Source organism: Melopsittacus undulatus, chromosome 6 (genome assembly GCF_012275295.1).
Source record: "Melopsittacus undulatus isolate bMelUnd1 chromosome 6, bMelUnd1.mat.Z, whole genome shotgun sequence".
NCBI classification, from domain to species: Eukaryota; Metazoa; Chordata; class Aves; order Psittaciformes; family Psittaculidae; genus Melopsittacus; species Melopsittacus undulatus.
Genome location: NC_047532.1, coordinates 20,978,573 through 20,996,605, shown reverse-complemented (window position 1 = coordinate 20,996,605; position 18,033 = coordinate 20,978,573). Strand labels below are relative to the sequence as shown.

General features: G+C 45.4%; 3 protein-coding genes across 4 annotated transcripts; 1 reads left to right on the top strand and 2 right to left on the bottom strand.

Annotated features, from left to right (window-relative positions):
• Positions 1 to 540: 540 nt before the first annotated feature.
• PIF1 (PIF1 5'-to-3' DNA helicase) lies at positions 541 to 9,636 on the bottom strand. Of its 2 annotated transcripts, none has more exons than XM_034064394.1 (12): positions 9,154 to 9,636; positions 8,967 to 9,072; positions 8,764 to 8,889; positions 8,516 to 8,693; positions 7,878 to 7,992; positions 7,697 to 7,803; positions 7,139 to 7,278; positions 6,375 to 6,481; positions 5,495 to 5,582; positions 4,671 to 4,816; positions 3,563 to 3,754; positions 541 to 3,192 (listed from the first exon to the last, which is right to left on the bottom strand). In XM_034064394.1, the coding sequence occupies exons 1-12, from the start codon at positions 9,634 to 9,636 to the stop codon at positions 3,166 to 3,168; spliced, it is 1,815 nt and encodes a 604-aa protein (XP_033920285.1). In that variant the 3' UTR covers positions 541 to 3,165. The 2 variants fall into 2 exon arrangements, with proteins under 2 accessions (XP_033920285.1, XP_005151302.3); XM_005151245.3 differs by having other exon boundaries at positions 8,516 to 8,669.
• Positions 9,637 to 9,831: 195 nt separating this feature from the next.
• On the top strand, positions 9,832 to 13,056 carry CFAP144 (cilia and flagella associated protein 144). The gene is made up of 4 exons (XM_005151052.4): positions 9,832 to 9,984; positions 10,847 to 10,906; positions 11,767 to 11,870; positions 12,917 to 13,056. Exons 1-4 carry the CDS (start codon positions 9,852 to 9,854, stop codon positions 12,980 to 12,982), a joined length of 363 nt encoding a protein of 120 aa, XP_005151109.1. The 5' UTR covers positions 9,832 to 9,851; the 3' UTR covers positions 12,983 to 13,056.
• On the bottom strand, positions 11,629 to 18,010 carry EBNA1BP2 (EBNA1 binding protein 2). Its single transcript, XM_005151053.3, has 9 exons — positions 17,909 to 18,010; positions 17,730 to 17,813; positions 17,348 to 17,505; positions 16,657 to 16,780; positions 15,298 to 15,387; positions 14,992 to 15,067; positions 14,659 to 14,749; positions 14,070 to 14,241; positions 11,629 to 13,730 (listed from the first exon to the last, which is right to left on the bottom strand). The coding sequence occupies exons 1-9, from the start codon at positions 17,975 to 17,977 to the stop codon at positions 13,680 to 13,682; spliced, it is 915 nt and encodes a 304-aa protein (XP_005151110.2). The 5' UTR covers positions 17,978 to 18,010; the 3' UTR covers positions 11,629 to 13,679.
• Between the last annotated feature and the right edge of the window lie 23 nt (positions 18,011 to 18,033).

Below are 18,033 nucleotides of genomic sequence, written 5' to 3'. Positions count from 1 at the left end.
GCCTCTCACTGAACAGGAATGGGGCAGCCACAGCTTCTCTGGGCAACCTATGCTACTGTCTCACCACCCTCATAGTGAAGAATTATTTTCTTATAGCTAATCTATAACTATGGAAACATTGTTCCATTTAAAAAAGGCCTCATCACAATCTCAACTGCCAGGAAGCCATGACAGAACCTGACAGCTCAGATTTGTCCTGACAGCCCCTTTTAGGATTTAAATAGCAGTCTCCATCCTCAGCCCTACATCTGCTTTAGCTGGAAGCTAGCAAGAACATCCAAAATTTACACAGATGGACCCCTTTTGGCCTCAGGACAGCTGCCAACCCTTCAAAAGCCATTGCTATTCTGTTCCCACTGCTCCACCTTCGAGAAGGCAACCATGATATTTCATGTACATTTAATATCAATGTGAAATATTTATTACCCTTTCCAGCTTTGAGTTCTGTTTACCATTTCATCTCAAACCTTAAATTGGCACAAAAAAAAAAAACCTGTACAACTGGAAATATGTCAGTCCCTAAAACCATGAATGCTGCACTTAAGTAAGCTGCTTCACAAGACCACAATTAAAAATTTATTTGCATAATCAACACTCTTACACTTGAAATTTTCTTGTCATTGCAGTGACAGGAACTTTTTAAGAGATCTTAAAGGATTTGAACCTGCATTATCTCATTATTGTTACATAATCTGTCAATAAATCAATGCATTGTGGATAACTAGAAGCACCTGCCATATTCTTTACTGCCTACCCCAGGAATAAAACTCACTCTATCATTCCCAAGCATTCAAGACCCCACATCTCAACCTCCAATGCAATACAAAGCCCTTATACTGCTGCATCCCATCTCTAGAAAACTACAAGAGTGCTATCTGGCCCCAGCCCAGCCCACTGGCCAAGCATACAGGATTTTAGGTTACGCACTGGGCTTCCCCTTCCTTCTTATACAACCTTGCCCCTGACAATTAGGGCACCCACAACCTCTGATCACCTGCACAAGGAGAAGAGGGACATGGTGTCATCAGCTGGTCTGTAGGACAATGTGAATGAAAGCAAAATCTCAACCCACAACAGAAGCAGAGGATGATGCTGAGACCAGCTGGAATGATGCAGGAACACTGAGTGGCACAGCATAGAGGTTCAGCCAGGGCACCCACCGCTGAGCAGTGACATGACAAGAATGTTGCACAATGGGGACACTTGCCAGGGTAGAGCTGATGTGCAGCTGAGGGAACAAGAGATATTCAAGGAAAGGCTGTCAGCCTGCACAGCTGCACGCCGTGTGTGGAGTCACAGGAGGAAAGGGCTGAACCTGAGCACTTCCATGCTCACAGCCACCTGTGCTGAGGGGGCACAGCCTGCAGGCTGGCTGGAGGCAGGCCCTCATCCAGGTCTGGTAGAGGCTCTGGGAGCCACATGCCAATGAATCCCACCTCAGTACGCATCTGCCCAAGCAATGCTGCTTTAGGATGTCAGCACCCTCCTTCCCAGACCCTCCATGTGAGCATGGAAGGTCAGGTTTCAGTTATTCCCCAGGGTGGACTAAGAATTTAATTCCAGTTCAAAGGAGTGGAAGGTGTTTAATAAAAATAAAAGAAAAAATTACAGACACACAGAATCTGAAAGTGTGGAGGTGATGTCAGGAACAGCCTGCAGTGGGGGGAAGGGTCTCACCTTCCAGACTGTAGCTCCAGATTCAGGTACTTGCACCTGCTCCCCAGCAAACTTTGAAGAAGCAATGTACTGATGTATTAAGAAATCCTTAGAGTAAACACATCAAAACAATTCTCACACTTCTGCCTTCTGCTGTTGCCTCCTCCAAAACTCAACCCCTCAAGCCCAGGAAAAAACAAACAAAAAAAACCAAGGACAACAAGAAAAAAAAAAAACACTTAAAAAATACACTTTGAAATCCTACCAAAGTCTGTTTTCTGTTATGTTACCCCCCTGGCTATTCAACATCCTTCCATGCCTTTAACAGGAGCTGCCAAGAAGTGGCCTTCAACTTGCTCAAACTGCAGAGGCAAGCTCCAGCTGGATGTTGATATTTTACATTATTCCTGCTCATTAAGCATTTAAAAATACACAAGTTATTTAAGCTTTAAGCATTGTGTCAAAGACCAAAGCTTCTCCTTCACTTCAAAAGGACGGCACATTAGTTCTGCTCATCTCTGCTTTTGCTGAAACAGGTGAAGTTACAGCTCACTTCACATGTCCTTGGCTATTCCCTATTGCACATTCAACTTCCACCTTATTAGTCAGACACAGTGTTTCCAGCAGAAACTCCCTCTCGTTTCAGAAAGCCTCATGTGCCAACACTCATATCCTCTCACTCTCTTCTATTTAATGGGGTAATACATCTTAAGGATTCTTGTAGTTCCATAATTATGGGTATAAGATGTAGGACTTCCTCCTATTTTTAAACAGTGCCAGTTCATCTCAGAAGGTTAAAAAAAATTTAAAAATGTATCTTATTGCATGCAACAGACTAATAAAAAGGCTATGTATCTGCATAATAGGCAATGTATAACTGTTACTGTTCTGCTTGTGGAGGAAGTTATGCAAAGCACCCTGGCATTAAGCATCTGGAAGGCAAGAACACCCCAGCATATTATAAAGTGATAGCCCAGTTCCTAGCAGCTCCTCACTTGCAGGAGAATCAGGCACATAATCCAGATACTCAAAACTGTTTTCTCTTTTGCCAGCAGTGCTTGTGAACAGGTCCAATCCAGCCAGGCAAACAGAACACACTCCTTCCATCTCTCAACCATTGTTGGCTTGAAGAAAGTCACACAAGTTTCAGTCTACGAATGCGGAGAATAAAACACAACTATGCAGACAGGATAGAACCTTGGGAAGGTCCCTCAGGCACACCTTGTTCAGTCATTTTGCTTGCTAGTGTTGCAGCTCTGACACAGAAGTGCTCAAGACTGTAGGCCCAGAAAGGAGCTACAGAAGCCTCCCAGATTTCAGAGGCATGAGACAAAGATTCACAGAGTCTACACATTCAGAGTCAGCTGAATGAAGCAAACATAAAAAAAAAATTCCTTTGACTTAATCCATGTTAGCAAATATACTCAATAGCGTGATTGCTGCAACTCAGCAGTCTGTGCTGATGCCTCAACAGAGGTCAAAGAGCATTCTCAGCTGCATTTCCAGTTCTCAGTTTTCCTTATCATTTAGTGAATCCTGGAGGGGGAAGAGAGGGCAGAGAGAGAAAAAATTAATGGAGGAGGGGAAGAGGGGGAGATTTCCCATGATTTCTTGTGTGCCCATTTTCCCTTCAGTCCTTACTGAAAGGGAAGAACCAAAGAACCTCAACCAACCCTTTTACCCACAGGGCTGGGCAGTGTTACAGAACCCCAACACTACAATAGATATTTTGCCACCAAGAGCTGCCCCACCACATTCCCCCTCTGCAGTTTCATCTCTCCTTCTACTACAGGTTTTAATTTGAATGATTTTCCTTTGGGAAAAGAAAAAGAAGCATCTCTGCACAAACATCCCTCATCCTAGCTGCACTAGGCAGGCTTTGCTAGCACGAGATATTTTCCTTTACCTGGGCTAGGAGTTGATGACGTCTCAGCTGTCTATAGAACTGCAACACAGAAGGGTCGGCTCTCACTACTTTTGGGTCAAAATCCAGAACACGGAGACCTGCAAGGCTACGTGCTCGGGAGAGAGCTACATAAGCCTGCCCACTTTCAAAGACACGAGACAGGGAGATTTCCACACAATCCAAAGACATGCCCTATCAAAGAAGAACCCAGAGAAGCTTGTTACAGAGCAAAGAAAGAACACTGTGTTGTATCAAAACTAACCTGCCCTGTGAGTCTGTCAAAGGTACCACCCTTGGTGTACAGGTTTGATGAAAAAAAGGAAGTCTCCTGTTTGACTATGTAACTGAGTAGAAGAGCAAAGAAAATTATGGTTTTCCACTGTCATGAAACTGCTAGCAGACAGTGGGGTCACCTAACTAACTCCACTCTTGTGTGAAACCCACAAATCCTTTATAATGAATCCTGCTATTTTCACTCCTAGTAGTTAGCTGGAGCAGCCATCACTCCCAAGCAGCCCTCAGGCATCCAAGACACAGTTTGGGTTAGGCCTGGCCAGCCCTGTTTGCACCCAGAGACATCCCAGGAGGGAGCAGAATTTATAGCATGGCCTGGTTTGAACAGCAGCATGTGAACAAACTCACAGATCCCCAAGTGTATGAAGCCTTCTGAAAATATAGGAACTGTATTAGTTACACTGAAAAAAACAACAATGCACACCACCAAGGATGCACAGGTGTGACTCCTGCAGCTTGCTCAGGTACACTGCAAACCTCAGGGTCACTCATGTTAATGACTATCAGGGAAACACTACCTCTGATAAACCCACTGTGATAAACACCACTGCTTTAGAGTCTAACATCAACTATGCAGATGGCAGCATCCTAATGGAAACTCTAACAGTATTGATAGCCCATCCTTTACCCTATAGACAAGTATCACAAGCAGATGAGGTACTGCCTTCTCTGCAGCTAGACCCACATATTCTAGAGGTCCCCCACAGCAAGAGACTGTCAGTTTCCCTTCTTGTTTTACCAGAAATGAAAGCTCACAAATGAAATAGGGCTTATGATGGTGTAAAAGTCTATCCACAGCTGTATAAAAACTCACCTGACTCTTGTGAATGGAAATGGCCCATGCCAATTTTAAAGGCAACTGTTGACGAGTCAGATGAACCCCTGATGGTCCTTTGAAAACCCATTTCTCCATTTTTATGACCTGTGTGATTCCACAGAGAAACCTCACCTTCGGCAGCCCTGTAGGAGTGGAAGCAGGAAAGAAACAGGGATGCATTCCTGGCACGCAACTGCCAGGAAGCCAGCAGCCTAACACCATTTATGTTTTTCCTCCTTCCCCATGTCAGTCTTTCACGAATTTTAGAAGTATCTTAAAAAAAAAACAACATAATAAATAATAAAAAACCCACCAGAAACAAAAGAAACAAACAAAACCCACATCCAATCAAAAAAAGCTAAACATACACACAGTAAATAGTATGTCCTGAAATTACATGTGGGACCCACTTAAACAGGAGAATTAAAGTCAGGAGTCAGGTAACTTATCAGTTGAAATGCAAAGAAAAATACGCACTGCAGGTAGTAGAACATCACTCTCCAAGCAAAATAAACAAGAAAAAAAACCACACCAAGACTTGCTTCAACAGAACAGACAGGAAACATAAATGAGCATACACAACTAGAGAATAAAGGAAAGCAAACACAAGAGGCTCTACAGATAACTACAACTGGTACAGCACATGACATCACAGCTAATAAGAGCCCCAAGCCTCTCACTGCAGAAAAGACTTCCTCTCTGCTTTCCCTGAAATTATTCTGACAAGCAGTAAACAAAGTTAACAAGTCATCAGCTGTCAATGATAAGTTACTTTGGGTTCCCCCCCTTTCCTTCAACAAAAGATCAAATAGCTTACTTACCTTTCTGCTCACTTTCAAATCCTACAACAACTCCTCGTGCCCCATTCACCAGCCCTTGAGACACATCCAGATTCTTAGCTAGCATCACCTACAGAGAAAAAGAAAAATCCCTTAGTGCACTGGCTTTATAAGCCTGCTCAGCCACCTGCAGCTAAGCTTCTAGCCGGGAGGCATAAGCACAGCAGGCTGATATGGCCATGGCCACATCATCCTATTGCAGGCTAGGGCACTATCTACAATTTGACTGAAATTATTTCACAGCCTTTCTTCCCAGGATTCCTAACTACATCATTCTGCAACATTGAACACTTCACTTGAGCTGCTTCTGCCCACAGCTGTGAGCTCAGGTCCAGGGAACAGATTGCCTTTCCCTAAACAGCCACCAGCCTAGACATAGATTCTGGAAATACCTAAGGAATAACTTCCTGATGCAAACAGGGCTGCTGCCAGGCACAATCCTTTCCATTCCAACAGCTCTAGCTCACAGCAAGGTGCCAAGTCCTGCAAAATTTAGCAAGCTGTGCCATACCCTTTCAGGTCAGGAGGGCTGCTGTACCTGGAGCCGAGACAGCAGGAAAGAACTGCCTGTCTTCTGCTTCCTGAAACCTAAACCTAATTGGAAATGTGCATCAAAGTCATAGCAGACACCACTGTCTACGAGATATGGACCTCAACTCAAATAAAACTAATTCTGTGAATAAGATTCAAAATAGAAAGAACACAAATATTGAGATAGAATCATCTGTCACCCTGGCATAGCCATTCTAATGTATAGAATGCAGATTCTGTACAGTCTATTCTACACATTTACCTGCTATTCCTTTATTTTTCTTAGGCTGTTTAATCTACTGGGCTTTCACACACATGCACACACACCTACCTGAGCTCCAAGCTTTAGCTCAACTCTACCACCCACAGGACATTGAGCATCAATTAACTTCACTAACATCGGGTCACTGTCCAAAGCCTCAAAAGTGTGCACTTCTCCTATTAAGGAAGAACATAACAAATTGCAACCATTTAACACACTCTACCCAGCATCACAAGATGCTCAACATTTATTTCTAATAGCTGTTCCTCTTTTAACATCCATTGTGTTCTGCTGCTAGGACATCTTCACACAAACCTTGTCACACCTAACAGCAGAATGTTCACTATGCCTCTCTTCCCACCATAATTCCCAGAGCATGAGAAGGCTTGTGGATCAAAAGCCTGCAGTAAATAAGAAGTGAGCAGTCACCATTTTGAGAAAGTGACCAGTTTCACTTGCAGCCAACACCAGACCTCCACAGAGAACTAAGAATCCTAGGGCCAGACAGGGATGCAGCCTTTAATTAAAGCTCTGGCTGGATAGAGCATGGCCTTTCTAAGACATTAGAGAAAATAAAACCAGGAGAATGGAGGCAATAAATGACCCAGTCTATCTCACAGCAAGCAATGAGCTATTTATTACACACCAAGAAGATGTGTATTTTTAAGCAAAAAGCTGTGGAGTTTTTCCTCAGACAGCTCAACTCCAACACACACAGCTTAGACTGATGCTGCTGCACATGACACAACACTGGGTTCTTCCTGGCACCACAGTATCCCCACTGCACCCACTCAGAGCTGAGCCCCAAAGCCAGCAGTCTCCAAGGAGTTCACCTGATAGCTGTTGCAAGCATCTCTCATTAGTTATTTCTACATCATCTTTATGGGTGCAGAGCCGTGTGGCCAGGATCCCATCACGCTCAGACCTGTTATCAGCTGTCTGCATCAGTTGTCTGGTAACCTCCTCTGTGCACCTGGTAACCAGGAAAAAGAGATTATTATTTAAAGTGATCGGGAACAGGTCATGAGCAGCAGTAACTTACACACAGCTGGATCAGGCTGTGTGCAAGCCCCAGGCATCTAGAGAGGGAGACAGGGAGAGATAAACACACAAAGATGGAGAGCTGTGCCACTGTGTGAACCAGCCCTGCCCTGTAAGCAGCCAGATGGGGATCTACAGAATTCCTAGCAGACATTGCAAAAAGGAACCCTAGAAAGGGTCCTTCCTTACCAGAGCAGCATATATGAAGACTCCCTACATTAACTAAAGGATTAATAGCTATTGCCTCCAGCTGTGCATTCCTGACAGAGCACAGAGAAGTAACCAACCCACTTGCCTCTGCTCTATCAGTAGGAAGCAGGGATTACAAAGAATGACTAATTTCTCCTCACCTGCCTAAACGGATTGCGCTCAGGAGCGAGACAAAGGTCTTGTCAGTCTGCCTCCGCACTTCAGTCAACTCCATGTTTATGTGGATGCATTTCCTCCAGCTTTTTGCCTGGCAGATTATTCTCTTGTTATAAAAAGAAGCAAACTTGAAGTATGAGGAAGAGTTTAGGGACAATTTTGTACCTGGAAGCAGAATGTGGTTTCTTCATTAGCCTTGCAGACTGGGGGTAGCTGCAAGAAGTCCCCACAGATGATTAGCTGAATGCCTCCAAAAGGCTCCTCCCGTTTTCTGACTGCCCTGAAAATGAGGGAATAGAGAAGTTTTGAATGCCCTCCTGGACATAGTAATGTCTTGGAAGTTACTTCTTCGGTTGTAAGTACATTCAAACACATACCACTTGCAGTAAAACATGATTTTATTCTCCTCTGCTGTAGCAGTAAACCTCAAATAATTAAGCAATGCTACCACAAGACATTAAATGTGCTCTGCTTACACACCCAGACATCATTACCAGACTTGGCTCTTCAGTAGCTGTTATACTACAGCTGCTTCTCTGCCAAACAGAACTGCTGGGCACAGCACAGACAGCTGGATTCTGGACCAGGCTCTACAGACAACACTTAGCTCCAAAGATGGAAACCCAGGGAATGTGGACATGAGCAAAACCTATCTAAAGATAAAGATCTGCCCAGATGCTGGCTATGATTTCATGCTTCCTTTCAGCCCTACGCCAGTGGTTATTTTACACCCATTCACATAAGCAGCTGGGATACAGAATAAAATCCGTTTCTGTTAGTTGTTTGACCTAGCAATTGCTCACCTTGCTACTGCCTCCAGCTTGTCAAAGAACTTGCCATCCACCATTGAGATCTCATCGATAATTAGGTGCTGGCAGGACAGCCAGTGCTGGCGCACCCCAGGCCTCTCTGCCAGCTGAATACACTGCTCCAGCGGAGTCTTCCCAGAGCCGATCCCTGGCAGGAGAGAAGAAAGCAAAGCTTTGGGAAACTCCCGATTCTTTAGGAAGGGAGCAAGAGCTCCCAGACCCACTGTCAGGCAGATCATCACCTGCAAAGGCATGGAGAGTGGTGCCACCAATGTGGCAAGCTGCCACCCCTGTGCTGGCTGTAGCATAAGTGGTCTTAGGAGGGAGGGAGCCCACTATCTTCTTCAGCAGGAACGACTTCCCGGTTCCTTGGAGGAGAGAGAAGCAGCAGGTCAGTGGTGATGCACAAGGACTTCAACCGGTAACAGCCGCCCGGCCCCCTCACCTGCGCAGCCAGTGAAGAAGATGCTTTTCCCACTTCTCACAACTCCCATCACGGCCTCCTGCTCCGCCGAGAGCCTCACTGAGGGCCTCCACTCAGCGCGGTGATCCTGTGGGACAGGCGGCGGCGCACCGTGAGGGCAGGGCCGATAACCGGAACGCGGGACCACCCCCCTCGCCCCAAGACTCACCTGCACCTGGCTCTCCCCCTGAGCCTCGCCGCCTCGGAGGCGGCCTGGGGCCCGCAGTATGTCCCGCTCCTGCAGCGGGCTGATGATGGTGAAGGCCGGCGGCGGCCGGTCCAGCAGGCGGGGGACACGCGGAGTGCCCCGTTGCCCGGTTGCCACCTTGACCCGCAGGAGACGGAGGAAGCGGCGCAGAGTGTCTGGGGGGCAGTCGGACAGGAGGACCTGGGCACCGCTCGGCCCCACCCGCACCGCCGCCCGACCCTCACCCGCGAACCGCGTAAAGAGCCGCACGCCGTCACCGGCCAGCACGAAGCTCAGGGCAGCCGCCGCCCCGCCGCTGCCGGAGACCACCCGCAGCACCGGCTGCCGCAGCTCGTTGCGGCCCAGCAGCACAAGCGCGCCCCGCATCACGCGGCGCCTCGGGGCCTGTCCCCCGGGCAGCGGCTGTTCCACGGCCACCGTGCAGCGCAGCTCCGCGGCCTCCATGCTACAGCTATCGCCGCCGGCACAGGCCGTTCAAACTCACCGCGAGCTGCAGCCGCCAATCAGCGCCAGGGGCTTTAACTCGGAGGCCAATGGGAAAAGGGAAGAGAACCGGTAAGAGAAAAGAGGCGGAGCACAACCCAGACCAATCAGCAGCCTCATCAGGGACCACGTGAGGCGTTGCCAGGCTACGGGATGCAGCGCAACCCCAGGGGACCATGGCCTCCCGCAGGGCGAACACCGAACCGCTGGACCCAGTGCGGCTGAACCAGCTCCTATGCGAGCGGGTGCGGAAGGAGCTGAAGTGCCAGCGGCTGCACACAGAGTACAAAGTGAATCCGCTCCAACCAGGTGAGGTGGCGCACGGGCGGTCTCAGGGTCACAGAGAACTGACGTAAGGCCCCGAGGGCAAGGTGAGCACAGCACCGAGCGGTGCTGAGGGAAGGCTTGCGGACCGGCCGGCCCCCGTGAGGCCAGGACAGGTCGTGGAGCAACAGGCTGCATGTCAGAAACAAGCAGCTTCACCCGAGAAAGCCAGCATAGGCCAATGAGAGGGGCAGAGCTGGAAGGAGCAACCCCGTGGGCTTTTCTTTTGCCTAAGTGAACAATCTGCATCCTCAAAGGCAGATCGGCAGCATGACAAATTTGCCCAGATTAGACAGTGCATTATTAAACACGCAGAAGTGAGGCAACTGTCTGGGATCCAGAACCCACGGATCCTGAGCAAACACTAGAGCTAAGATAGGGAAGGTAGTCTCAGTGCTATACCATGCTTCTTCAGTTCCCGGGCTGATTTCTATCTGTCAATTCTGTTATATAGTATCATAATCTGTGCTGGCAGGTGGGTGATGTTAATAGATTCACCCAGGTATAGCTTTTACAATAAACCAAAACCAAAAGAAAGGAAAGTAACATCCTGAAACTTGGCACTCTGCAGGCCACCTCCTGGGCAGAGTGGAAGTTTGCTGTGGTGAATGCATGCGGCACAAAGCAGTAGTGCCATTAGCATCCTTAACCCTCTTCCCTTTTCAGACTTGAAGTCTCTGACTCACTTTGTTCTGTTCACATGCTGTTCTTCCTTCACAACTTCAGTAAAGTAGCTGGGCCCAGACTGGGGAATAACCAAAAAGAACATTTGCAGTGACAGACAGCCTTACTTGGCTGTGATGCTACACTTACATGGAAGTAATTCATCTGTACCATTTCTTTGCAGTTCACACGATCACCAGGAAGCCTATGTCATGGCATGATAATATAGAAGAGCCAGCAGATGGTAAGAAATCTCTTAACAGCTTGTGATAATTACAAAAGAAAATTACTAATAGGATTTCAAAATTCCAGTTAGTCTAAAAAACGACATATATGGAAACACCACTGTGTCAGTGTAAGAAAATAAAACTCATTTATGCTTTTGTTAAATGTAAGGCAGTTTTTTCCCAGTTTAAGGTCCTTTCCTATTACTTTTCATTATGAGTACAAGCTTGCATTCATGTAATTATGTTTTTCAGTTATACTACAAAATTCTGCTTGAGAATCTAAACCTCTTTCAGAAATAAAACAAAAATCTAGAAACACGTTTTATACGTACATGTTGGCTGTTGTTGCAGATTCTACCTAACCACCAACTGCTTAAGTGGCTGCCAAGTCTCACTTTAGAGCACTAGTAACAGGAACCCTTATAAGCAAGTGCTCCCTTATTTCCAACATGCCAATTTTGTCTAAAAACCTTAATAGCCAGTTAAGATTGGCCTGCCCTAGCCAAGGACTGGGGGAAAAGAGGAGAAAACCGAAACAGGGGAAAGCAGCAGGTCTCAGGCAACCAAGAAAGATGAGAACTAACATGAAGTCCTGGTTGATACTAAATGTGGTGTAAGAAAATTAACATGCTACAATACAGTAAACAGGGATGACAGAATTAACAGGGCAGTATAGGCAGACAAATCTAGAAACTTCATCAAGATAAATTTGAGCACAAACGTCACCATCACAACACCATTTGCAGAAGCACAGAGGTTGCCTCCAACCTTGGCTTTCTTGTTACGGCTTGGACAGCATTAAGATGTCCTAATACACACAATTAGTAACTGTTTTTAAACATACTTTCATTTGTATTTGTGTCTCTTAAACCAACAGAAGAGTTTCTGAATCTTATTCACCGTGCAGCACTGGAACCAACAAAGAAATATGCAGAGCCACAAACTGAAAGTCAAGAAATTGGCTGGAACACAAAACCTTTGGTAAGGTGCTTAAGGACCCGGATCTTTGCAGGATTCAGAGAGGTTCAGCCCATCACAGTGGAAGATATTCATGTTAAGAAAGTAATCTGTGACAAACACGGGAAACAGGAATTGAGTATGACGAGCACAGCTATTCACGGACAACAATCTTTTGGTATTTACACCTAAGCTGACTCCTCACAATGGCATAGGCTTGTGAACACAGAAACGGTATACAACCCCCTGAGAAACTTGCACACAAAATATCTACAGTCACAGCTGACCCCAAGCACATTGCCAAATGCCACATACATTCTCATGGGTGTTTATTAAAGCCTTCTGCCACAGGAAATGGCATAGTGAGGAATGTGAAGTGACATACAAAAGTACTATGAAAAGAAATGTGCTGCTGTACAAATAAATTGCAAGCAGAACCATAAAATTAATAATCAGCTAAGTATACCTAAGGCAGAGTACACCAGTGAGGATTCATTTGGGGAACTGTGAATAAACAGGAGGAAAAGAAATCTTATTAACAAGCTGAGACATCAACCATATCTGACAAATAGCTGTGACAATAACTGACTTTGTAGATTTGTGTTTCAAGAAAGGCAAATGAAGGCCTGATTAATTTGGCTTGTTAAGAGGAAAACCAGGATAAATGAGAAAATAAGGGTCTTCTGCAACTTTTCATACTGTACTTCAGGTAAACTACTTACTCATGACAAGGCTAGAAACAGACATCCCCAGCACAGCTTTACGCTTCCTGATACTGCTGGTAGGATTAGACTGGCAGGAAATTCATGTTGGCAACTAAATTCATATGTAGAGAAGTTAAAATGAGAGAGTCAGGACTCATGATGCTTTTTCAGAGTTTTCCTTTTTCACCAGGCTCTACCATAACGAAGCAGTGAACAGTATAGTCTCAAATAAGCAGTTTCCTACTTGTTTGTCACTTGGGCATTTCTTGGCAGCAAGAACACTGTGCATCACTCTTCTCAGGAGGGACTACTACTACTACTAATTCTACTAAAAGCACGTGACTATTCATCTTTTTTCTTTCCCAGATCCCTATGGACCGTACTGATTGCAGATTCTACTTCCCACGTCGGAAAACTGAAGTCACTAAATAAATGGCTGCCACAAGCCATGGGGAGGAGCAGTCTGAGAACCTCCAGTAGTAAAGTGGCAATGCCACACAACTTAGAAGCAGTTAATGACATCTAACATACTAGGCACTGCTTGTTATTAGGTGAGTCTGGTACGTTTCTGGCAAGAGAAAATGTGAGAAAAGGGAAGAGACAACCTCAGTCTGTCCAGAGTTGCAGCCTGACAATAGTTACAGAAATAAACCTGTTTGTAAGATTGCTGCATTTGCCTCGCTGCTGTTTCCAAACCCGTCTACATATATAGCCTAAAAATCACTTCGACATCTTAACAGGCTTTAGACTTCTTATTCTGACCATCAACATGACCCAGGGTTCAAGTTCACCAAGTTCATGTCAGCAGTATCTGTGGAAAAAGTTGTCAGAACAAAAGGAACAAAGGGCAGGGTTCAGCAACCATTCGTAACACAGCTAAACATAAGTTAGACTTAGTTCTGTGCAAACCATTTAATGCGTTCACACACCATAGGTCTAAGTAGAAAACAATCCTTCCATAAAACAGACAGTAAGAAGAAACTGGTGATAAGGCACTAGTTTCCACTGACTTTTCTTCTTGCCACTTGGAAGTATCCAGCCTGCTCCATGGTTAGCTGCTTGATGAGAGCCGAAACACATCTTTGCAACACACAGAAATATAGAAACCCCACTGGGGAGCAGAGTCCTCTTAGCGTGCCCGGCTCTTCATTTTCTGCCTTGCTCTCTTTCCAGGTCTCTTCTGAAAAAAAAAAAAAAAAAGGATATTTCTTTTTGTGTCCTCAATATCTATTCTAGCTCTATAGCTTGGGGAGGATACTTGTCAATAACTCCAGAGAAGGAGGGTTGGGGACACAGACAGCAACAAACATTACTTGCTAATTCCTCCCATTCACTTCCCTGCTGAAATACGAAACCACCATCCTCAACTCTGTCTGCAACTGAATCAAGCTCAGCTCCCAGAGACAGGCAGTATCACTTCCAGATGCTGGAGGCACCCTTCACATACTCAGCTCTCCCTCCCAGACCAGGACTGGCTTCAAAGTCAACTAGGATCATCTGCATGCAACATTCTGCTTACATTGAGGGCCTTTTTTCCTCTTTTTCCTCCTTTTCCTGGGCCCTTGTTGTGAGCCACTTTTGAACTGAAGCTGGATACATCATTAAAACTCTCCTTTGTGTTCCACTTTGAGCCTTTCTTCTTCCCACCAAAACCAAACTTCTGATTCTTGTATCGTCTTTTGGCATTTGGTCTGAAAAACAAGCAAGCAGCATCACTGCCTATATTCCTTTCCTCAGGAATACCCAAGAAGACACATGTATCTGCTGATGGACTTCTATCAGCCATCATAAACCTTTCCCCTCTTACTGAAAAGGCAAAAAACAAAAGTCTCCTTTCCACTCTGGCCACAGTTTTCCTTCTCCGTTGGGTCCAGAAAACCACCTTGGACTTGTTTCAATGAACATTAATTCATTGAAATGACGTTTCAATGTCATTTGAATAACAAATGACACTGAAACGTTTGTTTAAAACAAACATAGTGTTTGTTTCAGTTAACATTGAACATTAATCAGAACAGCTTTCTCATTGCACAAAATAATCCCCCAAAAGACTAAAAAAAAAATAATCAGAGATTCTGCATTTGAATTTCTTTCTTTTGTGGTCTCACCCTTTCTTTGTCCGTTGATTTGCATTCCCTTTTTTATTCCCCTGAGATGACGTCTGCTCTTCGTCTAGGAAATCCAGCTTGTCAGACAAACCTGCAAGAGCAAAGACATGACAGCTGCCACCACAGGAAGTACAAATTTTCAGTTGAAGCAAGTAATAGTAACAAGTCACCCTCACTGAAGAACAACTACCTGGGAGGATTTTCACTGGCATAGAATTCTGCACAGCAGCAGTCTTTCAAGCTCAGTGCCCAGCACACCACACATCACAAGGCTGTACACTTGCTCATACATTGCTGCTCCCACTACACATTTGCTCTCTTAGAGAACTTTACCTTTCTGATATTTTTTGACTGCATTCAACATATTCTTTTTCTCCTTTTGTCTTCTCTGCAGAATCTCAGTTTGTACCTGGGATTAGAAGCAGAATGTTAGTGTTCTCCTTAGTAGTGTCCCACACTTCCACCCCCATCCCACACATACACTTTCGTTTTTAATGTATCCCATCTTTTGCTCTGACTTCCTTCAAAGCAGCCAGATAGATCCCATATATTTTAGACAGCCTTCTGCAGTCTCACTTTCTAATCTCTCAGGCTCTAGATCACTGACATAGATAAATAACTTTAGTAGCTCCTCCTCACCTTCTTGCCATATTTTCTCATTGCACGGAGCTGTTTCGCTTTCTCAGACCTTTCTATTGCTTCCTGTTTACTCTTCAGCTTCTGTCGAATCTTGTTGGGGGAACAGAAAAACAACACTTATCAGTAATGCACAAGAAAATATGAGAATTTTATGATTGCTGTGCAGTCCTGAAATCAATAGTTATATGTGAACTATTAATGACGTGTAAAAAAAGAAAACATCTCTGAATCAGATAATGTGCCATAAAGCACAACACTGCTTCAGCTGAAGGCTGGAACAGTTATTACAGAATCTCCTGAATTGATCTGTAGCAAAATCTCATTAAAAAGACAAAACCTAGATACAAGACAGAGCCTTATAATGGGCCCTAATGGAACCAAAAAACAAGTGTATCTTGTCACATCTTGTCAGTCTACTAAGGTCTATGTATAAGATTTGAAAGTTTCTTTCTTGTCATTTAAAGCACTGAAGAAAAGTCAACCATCTTTCCGTGCCACATGTTTTTCGTTCCCTCCCTGTTCACAAATATTTCTATAAAGATGCCACATTACAAGGAATTACAATGACTTCAACCCAGATCATCTGGCTTCAGCCTGTGACTCCACTAACATATAAAAACTCTGTTCTTTCAACAGAAGCCAACAAAAGAACAGTAATGTGCAGAACTGATTTAAGCCTCAGCACAACCTAATTATTAATATTCCTCTTTTCTAAGAGTCTATCAGCCAGCAAAACAGTGACTAAGTCATACAAGAGCCTCCAAATTAGCTTCTAGCTCATGTGTTTAACTTATACAGTGTAGTATCTCTTCCAAAACTAAAAGAGTTAGGCTTCCATTTTGCACAAAGACCACAATCAAAAAGCAAGTTCACAAACTTATTTTCTATGCAAATCTGCCTTACTACAGGATAGATTAATTCAGCTGTGAATACACAGTTCAAAATCACAAAGAACAAAAACAGGCTGACAATCAACAAAGGGTGATACTTACTTAAATAGGTAAAAAGTATGTTAATGCCACAGCTGACCACAGTCTTGGGACAAGGAGCATAAACACGGCCAACTTCACTACCACTGTTACATGTATGGAGAATTTGCCTCCATTTTTAATATTAAATACATTCAATATAGTAGAAAAGAATATATGCTTTTCTACTTTATGTTCCAACATGTTATGGAAGTCCACACACTGCACTGAAATATCTATTCCTGTCACAGACAAACTTTCAAACACAAACATTGTCACGGGCACTTGTCAGAGATGAAGTACTCACACATCACACCTTCAAGTCTATCCTTAACACAGGCTAAAAGCAGCACATAACACAGGACAGGAAACCATTATTCACTGAACATACCTTCTGCATTTGTTGGTCTGATTTTGCCATCTCTGCAAAGTAATCATCCGGCCTTCTTGTAGGAACCTGGAGCTTATGCAGCCTTGGTAGGGCTTCCAGGACTGCTGCCTGCGCCTGCCGGTAACTGGGAAGACAGCACAGCACTAGCTCTGTCACTGGCACTGTGCATCTCACAGCGCCAACAGGAACTCTGCTCACATAAGCTAGCAGAGACAGGGGTCTAGCAAGCATTGATCTAGAATTATATCAACATTCCATGCTACTATAAGCAATTTAGGTGCCAATACAGTATTAACACTTATATCTTGCACATATACATTTACCTAGCTTCCAGTTCCAGTTTTGTATGGTGAATTATAAAAGGCAAGGCAAAACAAGAGAACTGTAATAACACCAAAGCAAATTCACAAAGAAAAGCCATCCCCTGTGCTAAAGCCACAGTGCTGCAACCAAGGAGCTTTTTAAATAAACTTTGCAGTAAAAGATGGAAGTCTGCTGTGAGGAGAGCAATTCTTTCCAGTGACAAGTTAAATATACTGTCGTTGAAAACATTGAGAGCCATCAAATGCAAGATACGTGGCCCAAGAGTGACAGCCAGTGTAGCAGTCGGCAGCATACTTGCTAAACACAACACCCAAGCATGCAGCAGTATGCCAAGACCCTGCATGAAACCTCTCTTTCTGATACTTACAAGCTCATTTCTCTCTGGAAATCATTCTCAGGGTCAACAGCGTCTTTGTTAGAAGCACTCTGTGAAACGGGATCCACGACTTGGCCCAAAGTCACATCCAGCCTTTCCACCCAAGACAGATGCTGCCTGAATTCGGACAGGCACTGCTTCAGGCCTTCCTGCGAAAGAAGCACAGCCCTGCACACCTCCTCACAGAACCAGCCCCCAGGCTGAATATCCAGGTCACACCCCAGAACGCTCCTCCAAGGTGTTCCCCCACAGATCTCCACAGCAAGGCTGGCACCCTCCAGGCCTGCCCTGTCCCGACACCCAGCGCCCCAGCACCGGCGCAGGCTCTTCTGACCCGCACCTGACGCTGTCCCGCCCCGCAGGCCCCGCTCACCGCATCGTTGCGCCGCTTCGGCCGCTCCTCGAGCACCACGTTGAGCCCCGGCTTCAGCTCGCCCCTCAAGAAGGCCTCTTGCAGCTGTGGGAAGGGAACCGTCAGGCCGAGCCGCCGAGCGGCCCTACACCGCGGCGGCCGGAGGAGGCCTCACCGCAGGGCCCTCGCCACGGGCTCACCTCCGAGTCCGAGAGAGAGGAGTCCTCCGAATCCGAGCCTGAATCAGAGAGGGACTCACGCCACGCCATGCTGCCACCCCTGCCCCGCCACTTCCGCTCACGTGCGAGCTCTGCCGCCGCAACTT

Excerpts from the sequence above, each read along its gene's own strand:
- EBNA1BP2 (XM_005151053.3), bottom strand. The coding sequence starts at position 17,977 with ATGGCGTGGCGTGAGTCCCTCTCTGATTCAGGCTCGGATTCGGAGGAC. Across the intron at positions 15,388-16,656 it reads CAGACCAACAAATGCAGAAG|ATTCGACAGAAGCTGAAGAG; the intron begins GTATGTTCAGTG and ends TCCCCCAACAAG. Across the intron at positions 15,068-15,297 it reads TGAGAAAATATGGCAAGAAG|GTACAAACTGAGATTCTGCA; the intron begins GTGAGGAGGAGC and ends TTCTAATCCCAG.
- CFAP144 (XM_005151052.4), top strand. The coding sequence starts at position 9,852 with ATGGCCTCCCGCAGGGCGAACACCGAACCGCTGGACCCAGTGCGGCTG. Across the intron at positions 9,985-10,846 it reads AGTGAATCCGCTCCAACCAG|TTCACACGATCACCAGGAAG; the intron begins GTGAGGTGGCGC and ends ATTTCTTTGCAG. Across the intron at positions 10,907-11,766 it reads TATAGAAGAGCCAGCAGATG|AAGAGTTTCTGAATCTTATT; the intron begins GTAAGAAATCTC and ends TTAAACCAACAG.
- PIF1 (XM_034064394.1), bottom strand. The coding sequence starts at position 9,636 with ATGGAGGCCGCGGAGCTGCGCTGCACGGTGGCCGTGGAACAGCCGCTG. Across the intron at positions 4,817-5,494 it reads ATTTGAAAGTGAGCAGAAAG|GGCTGCCGAAGGTGAGGTTT; the intron begins GTAAGTAAGCTA and ends CCACTCCTACAG. Across the intron at positions 3,193-3,562 it reads GTCATCAACTCCTAGCCCAG|GATTCACTAAATGATAAGGA; the intron begins GTAAAGGAAAAT and ends TTCCCCCTCCAG.